The sequence below is a fragment of the Hyaloscypha bicolor genome, assembly GCF_002865645.1.
Source record: "Hyaloscypha bicolor E unplaced genomic scaffold K444scaffold_10, whole genome shotgun sequence".
Lineage (NCBI taxonomy): Eukaryota > Fungi > Ascomycota > Leotiomycetes > Helotiales > Hyaloscyphaceae > Hyaloscypha > Hyaloscypha bicolor.
In genome coordinates, this window is record NW_020194512.1 from 2507458 (window position 1) to 2518227 (window position 10770).

General features: G+C 50.7%; 6 protein-coding genes across 6 annotated transcripts; 4 read left to right on the forward strand and 2 right to left on the reverse strand.

The window, feature by feature from the left end:
- Nucleotides 1-610: 610 nt before the first annotated feature.
- On the forward strand, nucleotides 611-1550 carry K444DRAFT_690029 (uncharacterized protein; the record flags this gene model as incomplete). Its single annotated transcript, XM_024887756.1, has 2 exons — nucleotides 611-1147; nucleotides 1197-1550. The coding sequence occupies 2 exons, from the start codon at nucleotides 611-613 to the stop codon at nucleotides 1548-1550; spliced, it is 891 nt and encodes a 296-aa protein (XP_024744305.1).
- Nucleotides 1551-2804: 1254 nt separating this feature from the next.
- Nucleotides 2805-4921, forward strand: K444DRAFT_606345 (glycosyltransferase family 69 protein). Its single transcript, XM_024878969.1, has 2 exons — nucleotides 2805-3794; nucleotides 3885-4921. The coding sequence occupies exons 1-2, from the start codon at nucleotides 3093-3095 to the stop codon at nucleotides 4542-4544; spliced, it is 1362 nt and encodes a 453-aa protein (XP_024744306.1). The 5' UTR covers nucleotides 2805-3092; the 3' UTR covers nucleotides 4545-4921.
- A 64-nt stretch (nucleotides 4922-4985) lies between these two features.
- K444DRAFT_658462 (uncharacterized protein) lies at nucleotides 4986-5975 on the reverse strand (the record flags this gene model as incomplete). The annotated part of the gene is made up of 2 exons (XM_024886260.1): nucleotides 4986-5552; nucleotides 5801-5975. 2 exons carry the CDS (start codon nucleotides 5973-5975, stop codon nucleotides 5398-5400), a joined length of 330 nt encoding a protein of 109 aa, XP_024744307.1. The 3' UTR covers nucleotides 4986-5397.
- A 481-nt stretch (nucleotides 5976-6456) lies between these two features.
- On the reverse strand, nucleotides 6457-8124 carry K444DRAFT_606348 (ClpP/crotonase). Its single transcript, XM_024878970.1, has 3 exons — nucleotides 7810-8124; nucleotides 7377-7672; nucleotides 6457-7259 (listed from the first exon to the last, which is right to left on the reverse strand). The coding sequence occupies exons 1-3, from the start codon at nucleotides 7894-7896 to the stop codon at nucleotides 6668-6670; spliced, it is 975 nt and encodes a 324-aa protein (XP_024744308.1). The 5' UTR covers nucleotides 7897-8124; the 3' UTR covers nucleotides 6457-6667.
- Nucleotides 8125-8225: 101 nt separating this feature from the next.
- K444DRAFT_606350 (ankyrin-like protein) lies at nucleotides 8226-9082 on the forward strand. Its single transcript, XM_024878971.1, has 3 exons — nucleotides 8226-8467; nucleotides 8562-8702; nucleotides 8754-9082. Exons 1-3 carry the CDS (start codon nucleotides 8312-8314, stop codon nucleotides 8895-8897), a joined length of 441 nt encoding a protein of 146 aa, XP_024744309.1. The 5' UTR covers nucleotides 8226-8311; the 3' UTR covers nucleotides 8898-9082.
- A 988-nt stretch (nucleotides 9083-10070) lies between these two features.
- On the forward strand, nucleotides 10071-10637 carry K444DRAFT_623584 (uncharacterized protein; the record flags this gene model as incomplete). Its single annotated transcript, XM_024882294.1, has 1 exon — nucleotides 10071-10637. One exon carries the CDS (start codon nucleotides 10071-10073, stop codon nucleotides 10635-10637), a length of 567 nt encoding a protein of 188 aa, XP_024744310.1.
- Between the last annotated feature and the right edge of the window lie 133 nt (nucleotides 10638-10770).

The following is a 10770-nucleotide window of genomic DNA, read 5'->3' on the forward strand; positions in this document are numbered from 1 at the left end:
AACCCGGCCAGCAAGTCCATCGTGTTCAATCCCCCTGTGGATAAATTAATGCTTTCTGATCAGACAACTTCAGTCACCCTCGACCGATAATTCCAAGTTCAATACTCTGCACCAAGAGTTTTTTAGACTTGAGGAGGTGATTCCGTTCATATTTTAGTCATGTGACTTGGGCAACATCCCAACCCAAGTATCATCTGCGGGACCTTTCCCAAGATATCGAGCGGACTAAAGCAAGAAAAGGGAACTTTCCTTTCTGAGAAGAACGATTAAGCTCTTACCAGCTTCTCGCTAGATAGCTCCTCCAAGTTTACGATGGATTTTTCTTAGCTCAAAATCGCAACCATGGAACTCTTACACGGTCCATGCAAATGGACTGACAAGTGCCCCTCCAGCATATATAATAATCTGATATCAAGCCTCACACTCAGTCTTCCACTACACGAAAGATTCCGCAAAACTAAGGATACCAAGTCAAAGCTTCCTCATTTTATTAGAGCTCTCAAAGCATCGAGTAACATGGAGTACATCAGTTATATCAAGGGTCTCGTTGCCTCCGCCAGTGGATCTCCGGAATCTGCGTGTGAACAGTGTGCAGCAGAAGTTGAAGAATATGCAGCGGAACACTTGGCCATCCTCAAAGCAGGCTGGGCTTCTAACGTCAAAGAGTACCTCCGATCGAACTATCCCGCCCTCACCGAAGACCATATATATATTACTCTTCACAATTCAACAAGACGAGTGGCCGAATGCCATAAAACTTTTGCACTCTCCGGTCCCCATCGAGCCCCAACTCGGCTCAGGTCCTTCCATCACTATCGACTTCTACAACAAGCAGACTCAAGCATTGAAAATTACCATGTACTTTGTTCTGGCTATCTGGGTTTTATTGATCTTATATGAGCTTTTCATTGCATTCAATCGACTCTACTTCTACGACACTCAGAAGGAAGTTAAGCGCCATCAAGACGACACTGTGAAGGCAATTGAGCTGGAGATTTTGACACATAGAGAGCAGGAGAATAGAGTGGAGGCTAAGAAGAGGTGCTTGGTTGCGGTTGCAGAGATGTCACGAAGGAGAGGGAGAGAGATCTCCTGGACATTGTGGGGGGGCGGAGGTGTCGCTTCTTATGTGGCTTTTTGGGGACCGGTGTAAGGCTTGGGGAAAGAAGGCGGGAGAGACTGTGAAGAAATGGAAGGCGGTCGTTGAGGAAGTTACTCAGTCGTTCGACGATGCGGTATTGGTCAAAGTCAACCCAGTGGCCGAGAAGTACAAGACTATTGAGACGGAGAAAGAACTCTTCATGGAGAAGGCACATGACCAGAACTGGGAATTCGTCAGGCAAGAAGAGAAGAAGAACAACATCGTTCGCTTGGCTGAAGAGGAGTGGAAGAATGTCAAGGAAGCTAGGGAGAACAGTGGAAAAGGTGTCAAGAATGGTTGGTTGTTCTTCAAGGAGGAAGAGAGCAACGCGGTGGAATTGAGTGAAGAGGAGTGGAAGATTATTCATGACACGAGGGAGAAGAACACGAAGAGGGGCTGGTTCTCTTGAATTGGGGGTTCTTGTCTTGTCTCATCACAGCCGGCATTCGTCTGGTGTTTGGTGTTTCTGCTGAAATTTGCTCTAGGAAATTCTCCTTTACAAAGGATTGCTGTCTTCGTTCTTCGGTACAGCGTTGGTGCTGAGTGTAAAATAACCTCGAGTTAAACAAGTTCGGGATATCAACATACCTATAATTTTGCATCGGAATTGGTCCCAGACTGCCGTGTAGAAAAGAAATTTGTAGTGATTCACTACCTCTTACCAAGTTGAGCAAACATAAAACTTGCAAGCGGTGGAGGCACTATATAACACAAGGGAATAAGATCGTCTGTTGAACCCATCACCTGTTTAGCATTAATGAGAACCAAAATAGATGGGCCGAGAGTGAAGAAAAAAGGAGGAAAACAAACACGAGTCTAAATCAAATCTACAGACTCCAAGACCACTAGACTAGTCGAAACATCTTTCTTTCACAAACTTATGTTCAACACCGCTTTTATTGTCAGATCCTCTCTTGCTGTCAAACCTTCCCCTTTCCACCCAACCTCGTGCGGAGAGTAAGTGTAAACACTTCATAACATCCGCGGAGAGCAAACAAGGCGGGGGAAACGAACACCTGTGCAGGAAGTGCGATGGTTGGGTGTCAACATTGCCAACTCCATCAGCTCGCACAGTACAAGTATTGGGCATGTTCGTGTGAAAGGAAGGACCTCGTGGTCAATAACACCACTTATGTAGGCTTAGGGAAAGCACGCACGACATTGGTATACCTCACCGCTGCGGAGTTCGATTAAGAAGGATGTACCTCACAAGTGAGTTCTCAACGCCCGATTGGAAGCCGAGGTTACCAAGTGGGAAGTTCTGCTCCACCTCAAGAAGAGCAGGTTAGTGGTCAATGTGCGAGTAGAGGTGAGGGCGCACTGATCTGGCGCCGATCTGGCCTGCTCATAAGGTCCAATTCATCACCGTCATTTCACGTCGGAATACTGTAGAAAACCCTCATCCCGATGATCCCTCAACTTACAGCGGAATCGACGCCTTCCTCTTCGACTGTTTCACAAATCCCCAAAAAGAATATTCCTACTTGAGACAAGTAACCAAATTTGACTTGGGGCATAAAAAAGGAGTGCCCCCTTTCTCTGTCCAGCGCGAAGTTGTTTATTTTTAAGTCCATATTTAAGTTCAGGAAGCGAGCTTCCCATGTTCCCCTGAAAATGCCACAAGCGAGCCCCGAAACGCCACCGTTTCACATCTGCACCTTTCCGCGAATACTTCTACCCCCGCCCGAAAATTACCCCTGTTTTCCTCCCCCGAAGAGCAGAAGCCGATGTCGAACATTTAGCCAAGGACCTGTCCCACATGCCGATCCTCGCCTTTGAGTCCCGTAAGCCGCAGGGCGCCAAAGAAGTCTCAGCCTCACCCTGCCGTGCCTCCTGCCACGTTGTATCACGCTCACCTTTTCATCGTTTCCATCCTGGCTCTGCTTCTCCCTTCCTCCCATTGTGTCCCCTCGCGCAAAAGATGTGACCTGAAAAGGGTCGAGGAGGCATCATGAGATTGACGCTCCTCGCTTCCCTTGCGCGTCGCATAACCAATCCATACTCGCGACGCTGGTTCCGCGTCGGGCTCCTCATCGCAAGTTGTATCGCTGTGATTGATCTGTGGTTCACGGTGCGAGTGTCCGGGCCGAGGACGAGGATTACTGCTTTGCCCGCCTCTCGCGTTGGGGAAAGTCCTTCTGCGGATGTGAGTATTGGAGGAGGTGGAGCTTCGGACGAGCTTGGCACAGGCGAAGGAGGGGAGAAGGAGAAGCTCTTCATCGCCTCCATCCACTGGAATGACGGCAAGATATTGGATGCCCACTGGATACCCGCCCTTATCTCCCTCATCCACTCCTACGGCGCATCGAACCTCTACATCTCGATCCACGAGTCTGGATCCTGGGACAACACGAAGACTGTGCTGCGGAATTTGGATTTGACCCTTGAGAATTTGGGGGTGGAGAGGTCGGTTGTGTTGGAGGAGAGGACGCATGAGGATGAGATTAAGATTGGCGAGGATGAGTACCAGGCGGGTGTGAAGAAGGACGGCTGGATTATGGGGACGAGGGGGAGGAGGGAGATGAGACGGATTCCGTACTTGGCTGCTGCGAGGAATAAGGCTATGGCGCCTTTGAAGCAAATGGCACAGAGGGAAGGAGAGGCAAGGAGGGTGTTTGATAGGGTTGTTTGGTTGAATGATGTTATTTTCTCTGTACGCTCTGTTTTCCTCATTCCCCTTTCCTCTCATCCATCGTATCAAATCAAAATTCTGGGGACAAACAGCTGACGGGATTCATTACAGCCAGACCAACTCACAACCCTCCTCACAACCCGCAATGGCTCCTACACCGCAGTGTGCGCCCTTGATTTCTCCGAAAGCCGCAAATTCTACGACTCCTTCGCCGTGCGCGACACTCGCGGCGCTCCCGTGCTCACAGACCTCTGGCCCTTCTTCTCCTCCCCCGCCTCCCGGGTCACCCTCCAAAAATACCTTCCTACACCAGTGAGATCGTGCTGGAATGGCCTCGTCATTTTCGACGCTGCGCCGTTCTACGCAATCCCGCCGTTGGAGTTTAGAGGGATAGAGGATAGTCTGGCGCAGAAACATGTCGAGGGGAGCGAGTGCTGTTTGATTCACGTTGATATGGCGCGTATGCTTGGCGGGAAAGATAATTTAGGCGTGTGGATTAATCCTAATGTGCGGGTTGGATACAACGAAGTCGCTTTTAACGCCGTGAACAGAAAAGGCGGTTGGCCAACCGGATATGGGAAGGTTGATGGCGTGTGGGCGAATCGGTGGCGTTGGGCGACGGGGTGGTATTGGCGGTGGAGGGAGAAATGGGTGGTCGAGGATGCGGTGCGGAGTTGGGAGAGGGAAGGGGAGAATAGGAGGGAGGAGGGAGAGTTCTGCTTGGCGGATTCGATGCAGGTTCTGGTTGAGAATGGGTGGATGCATATATAGATGGAGTAAAATGAACAAGGAATTCAAGAACCGAACCACATTTCTCATATCTGTACATCACGCAAAAACCTGATCTGACGTCGCTGCCTGAAGGGGGAGAGAGCAAAGCGAAGGCGGGAAATGAATCTGGTCCGCGATGATGAAGAGAAAGGCCAATTGAGGCTCATGAAAACTCTTCTGTCCGTAATAGTAGCAGGAAAACATGCTCATTGGCATTGAACATACTGGGAACTGAGCACAGCACTTGCGCTGAGTCGGCGACAAGGAAGGAAGCATGGGGAATGAAATATACCTATGCAGATGTCCAGGAGTATTTCCCGTGCTTGAGCCTTGCCCTTTGCCGCGGGTCTCATATATCAAAATAAGCGGATTTGCAGATAATAAGAGGTCTCTAGTCGTAAGCTTAGCGCAAGTTAAGTTTCTGGACATACATAGTATGTGCCCGGCTCTAACTTCTACCAAGGTAGCGAAAACTATCTACCAAACGTAGTGACTTGAGTAACGGCGTGTGAGGATGATATGCTCTGCCACAAGTAAACCAAGCGAAAGCTGAGTTTCTTGGTCCGAAAGGATTTCTTTTGCTTCTTGGACTTAATTTCCTTGACTTAATTTTTGAGGGTTTGGATAAAGGGTTGCACTTTGTTTTTTAAGGGGGCTCGCGAAAGCGGGTAACCTTATTTCCTGAGCAACCTCAAATCAATAAATATGAACCAAGTATTGCAAATGAATTCCCACTGCATTCAGCAAATATCATACACCTCGCTCCCCTATCGCCGGGACTATACCGGACCCCTCATGCCATCATTCCGCAAACGCGTTATACCTTCTCTCCCCACCTCTCTATAGAACTCCTTTACAACTTCCCCTTGATCTCTTCCTTCTTCCCCTTCGCCTCACCCGCCAACTCGTTCGCCTTTCCCTTAGCTTCACCCGCCACCTCATGCGCCTTACCCTTCACTTCACCTTTCGACATGCCAGCCACCTCTTTGGCTTTCTGTGCCGCGGTTTCTATTTCCATATCATCAGCATCTAACTAACTCAACCCCTTCGTCCTCCTCTCTCGAATCCCCAAAGCCAAGACCCCCAAGTCTCCAAAACCATTCATTCATAAGATTTGACACACGACGAAAGCTAACACGGGGAAGAGGAAGAATGTTGTCCCTCCCCCAAGCCCAGGTTTGTATTGGGGAAGATTTAGGACGATTGAAAAATGGAGAAGTGGAAGGGAATTGGGAGAAGGGAAAAGAATTACTTACGGCCGAGTTCGATACCATCAACTAACTTATCGCTCACAGCGCGGTCCATCTTCTTAACCGGCTCCTTGACTGCATCCGGGACGATCTTTCTCGAGACGAGCGTCGTGGAAAAGGTTCTGGCACCGCTGCTTGCTTGGGCAGAGAAGCGGGAGACGGTGCGTGTAAGGAAAGACATGTTTTAAGTTTAATCTTTTTTTTTTCGTCTTTGGAAAAATTTCAATTGGGGAGGAAGTGGTGTTTGTATTGGGGGAGGAAGTCTGGATTGCAGAGAATGTGGTTTGGAAGGGAAAGTTTTCTTATGTACGAGGTCTTGAGCTTGGAGGGGAGCTATGGCGTCGACGTCATCGCGTGCTATGCATGTGGGGAAGCGAAATGCAGAAGGGATGTCACGAATTGGTGAATCGCATGCGCATGCAACCACATGTGATCGAGCCCTCATATTTAACTTTTGACTTTGCCCGAGAGAGGTCACTTTATTTCTGCATTTGAGAGTGAATGTTATTCGGTTTGAATGTTGTTAAGGTCGAGAGGAGAGGGTTGCAGTGAGTGGTTGAAATGCCATGTTCTGACTACATGGCAATCTTTCGCGAGGAATCCGTGCCAGGAGAGAACCCTCCGGACGTCACGTGAAAGGGGTACTTAGGGAACTGAATCTCTAGGAATAGATGGGACATTGAATATGTTCAGATGGGAACGAGGCCTTGCCTGTCTCTGGCTTCCCGTAAGCCGGAGTTCGGATGAATTGACTGTCTGAGTTCGCATCTCGAGAAGCAACATTCTCAGTGCACCGTACAAGGACACTCAAACTTGAAGCCGAAGTCCAAGACACTTCTCCTCTCAAATGCCATGAAGGAGATGAACACCTCATCACCTGCCTGTAAAAACCGGCCTCCTCTTCTCCCTAAAAGCAAGCAATGCCTCATCCCTATCACTAGTCCCCAGAACTCTTTCATACATCTTATTCTCAACCTCCTCCCTCGCATACCCGACAGCCTGCAACGCACTCCTAACCGCCACTGGCCCACCCTCACATATCTCACCAGCAAGTCTAACAGCCTCTTTCAACACCTCTTCCTTCGCCCTTTTCATCAACTCCTCCTTCCCTCCCTCCTTCCCTCCTTGCTCATCCTTTTCCACGACCTCCACAAGTCGATCCGCAATACCAAGAAAGTATGCCTCTGAGGCACTCACTCGTCTCCCAGTCAAGACCAGATCTCGCGCTCGACCAAGTCCGATCAAGGCTGGGAGGCGGTAGGTCCCTCCTGCGCCGGGGATTATGCCCAGTCGGGTTTCGGGGAGCCCGACTTGGGCTGTGGAAGCGAAGACGCGGAGGTGTGTGCAGAGGGCCAGTTCGAGGCCGCCACCGAGGGCGAGGGAGGAGACAGCGCTGATGGTTGGGATTGGAAGGGAGGATAACTCCGCAAACGTTCCTCTTAAATTCTCCAAGAAATTTGCTGTCCTATCCATACATTGAGCAATTAGCTAACTTCCCAATCATCTTCTCGCAAACATTCTCTTTTGTTGAGGGTTTTGGGGAGAGGGGGAAGGGAGAGGGGGAGGGAAAGGGGAAAAGTACTGGGCTGCTGTGAAACCCTTCCGCTCCTTCAAATCAGCGCCAGCGCAGAAACAGCTATCGACATCACTGGCCAGTATCACGGCTCTCGTCGGTCCCCTCTCATCTACTCCCGCCGCTCCTCCGTATATCTTTGTCGGTGGTGCTTCATTGCCTTCAGGGGTGTATTCGGAGGCGATGGAGGAGACAGCATCCCGTAGCTCGGAGAGGAGGGCCACGGAGATGGCGTTTCGAGCAGAAGGCCGGGAGAGTGTGAGGATCCTTATGCGGCCTGTGTGTGGGGCGGGGAGGTCTTGGATCTATTGATGTTAGGTTCTGGTAGACTGGATGTGGTTGAGGATTCCTGGGCACGATGAGGTGGGAGGGGTCTGAATGTTCGAAGGGGGTTGGAGACATTGCAGTTTTCAGGCTCGAAAAGTGCATCGAACGAGCTCACCTTTATCAAGCGCTCTGCCTGTGCAGAATACGCCCGCCGCACAATTCTAGGTAGCGAAGATGAGAGAGATAGAATTCGTGGTCGCATTGTGAAGCGTTGCTTTGTTGTTGTCTCAATGGGAATCTGGGGCCGAGGCTAAGCTGGGTGTGTTTTAGGGGTGGCTTGGTTTGGCGAGGCTGACGACTGCGGCTTGCTCGAGGCTGAACTCTCTACCAGGAAGAGAGGCATGTCTTCGATCCAAGGGCTTGATAGATTGGAGACTTGATAAGGAAATTCTAGAGCCTTTGGTAGAGAAATATCTTCAATACAGTTGCTGACTCTTCGGTTATCAATTACAAATTCAAAGGCCTTCCGAGGAGTCTGGAAGGATGCAATGTCATCATCGGCGGAGATCCCTGTAAAGTCTGTCACATAAAGGCTGTTTCATATTCAACTTCAAGAGCACCAAACTAAGCGCCAACCTCATTATCGAAGATCTCGATCATTAATTTTGAGATCAAATATGGCGAGCAATACAGCAACAGATCTCCCGCCGGAAGCAATCGCCTTCGCAACACGGATGTACGATGCGGCGAGGGCGGGACAGCTGAATATTTTCCAGCAAGCATTGCCAGCGGGACTACCAGCTAATATGACGAACGAGAAGGGAGATAGTCTTGTATGTGAACTTTCCCATGTCTTCTACACTTTCATCTAGTCTTTGGAGCTTGAGTCTGGGTCACGTGAATCACCAAAGCTGACTATAGGTACAGGTTATGCTCGCAGCCTACCATGGCCATGCACCACTGGTCAAGCTCCTGATTCAACATGGAGCTGACCCCAATTGTTTGAATGATCGCGGACAATCGCCTTTGGCGGGTGCCGTGTTCAAGGGCGAGGCTGAAGTTATCGAGGTATGACACTGCATCCAGAGTCCGGAAGCGAGGGTGATGCTGATGAGTTAGGCTTTGCTTGAGGGTGGAGCGGATCCGGATCATGGTGCTCCGAGTGCGCTGGAGGCCGTTACATTGTTTAAGCAGGAGGAGAAGTGGAAGGGGAGATTTGAGAGCGCGCCTGGCAGGGGGAAGGGTGCGCAGGGAGACACTTAGAGGAGGGTGTTGAAAATTTGCTTTCTAAGCGTATTGAGCCGTTGCTGTCTGTAATCGTACATGGATGTGATAAAGATAGGCTAGAAGCGTCAAAAGAGATTATTGCAGTCAGCAAGCAGCATCCACATCTCTCCCTACAAGATGCACCGGCAGTGCCGGCACCTCGAACTTCTGGGAAGACCGGACGAACTCGTTCCAAGTCCATATGCGAGTGCGATTCGTTCTCCAACTGCCGTTACAGGATACAGGTCCGGCTCTGACATTGCAACCGTTTAGCAAGAAGAATGACGAGAAACTCTCTCTGCCTTGGTGACACATTGTGACAGGTCAAGTTGTCAAGCTCGACTTCCAAGGATGGACATGGAAATGCAACTGCACGGAAGTCTGCACCCTACACGTTTCGGTGCTTCTTTCATATCAACACTGCTATGACATGCGCCTCTTCCGTTACCAAGGAACTGCTCTCCAACTAGTAACGGCACTGGAGCTTTCCAGATAATGGAGATTGCGACGACAAGTACTCAGCTGATCTTTCTACTGCGCACATTTTCGCCTGAGATGAATTGCAAGGAAGGAACCTGGTAAGGAAAAAGCAAAATTCCCACCACGAGATCGGACTTCAAAAGCCTCAAGATTGGCAACAAATAGTAGAACTTGCGATAAGGTGGGGGGAGGCTCGAGGTGGATTGGGATTTGGGATTTGGGATCTTCACCTCGACACCGTAACAAAGCCCCTCCTCAGAATGCCGTTCTGCTCATAGGAAACTCAAGCTACAAGCCGTGCTGTATATTGTGATTGCTGGGAGCATTCCAGGCACAGGAAGGCTTCTCTTATCGTCGTCCCAAAGACTGGATGTCCATGCAGGCATTTGCTTGCCCTTTGCTTGCCCTTTGCTTACGGAGCACAGTGTCGAGGCTGACGCGCGCCGCCGAAGGGGGAGACGCGAATGAAGGACCCTGGCAAAAGCAAACCCGAATTTGGCGAACGGGATCCAGGGGAGTCGGGGACAAATGAGGGTCAGCACCAAACAGGCCGCTTGTGTGGATCTCCCGCCCTCATTCACCAAATTCGGCCTTGCGGGCCTGGCTCGAAACAAGGGGTGATTCTCCGTCCAGGCCGTCCAGGGCCGCCACGGCTCTGATTGGGCCTGGAGGCTTTTGCGAGAACGGCCGATGCCAGGCACAGGACGCCCTTTTCCTGCAGGGCAGAAATGCACGCCAAAGGGGCTTGCAACCACCTCGAACTCGACGGCACTGTACGGTATCATTGTGGACGCGCAGGGCGCCCACGCCCACGCCCACGCCCCGATTCAACGCGTACTCCGAGTGGGTGTGGTGGCAGGCAGGCAGACTATCCGAGGAGCCAACTTTGCTACGTATCAACGGGAAAACCCACCCATCTCCCCTATTTCCCTCGCCGCTCAGCTACAGTACCTGCCAACTCGTAAGGTTACTCAACCGACTCGAGATATCTTCACGGTGCTCGGACGGGTCTTTCTCACACACCGCCTCTTCTGTGCGCATCCTTCGTCCGCGACGAGGCTATCAGTGGCTGTAGAAGAGGGGAACACAGGCCACAGCAGTGAAAAGCCCTCGGCGGCCGGCATTGACCCAGAGCAAGGGCAGCCCACCAGCAAGCTTCCCCTCCCCCTGAAACTCCCACGATCGTGTACAGTAGATTTTCTACCTTTCGTGTTGGCAGTGTCTGCAGCCGACCAACGCCTGCATATGCACATGTAGAAGTGTAGAAGTGTAGGAGTGAAGGAGTGAAGGAGTGTAGAAGTGTTCAGTCTGATCCGGCCCTGTGACGCTGCGACAGTTTGCACTTGCACCCGCCAGAACGATCATGATATTAGCATCCTGCTCCATAACA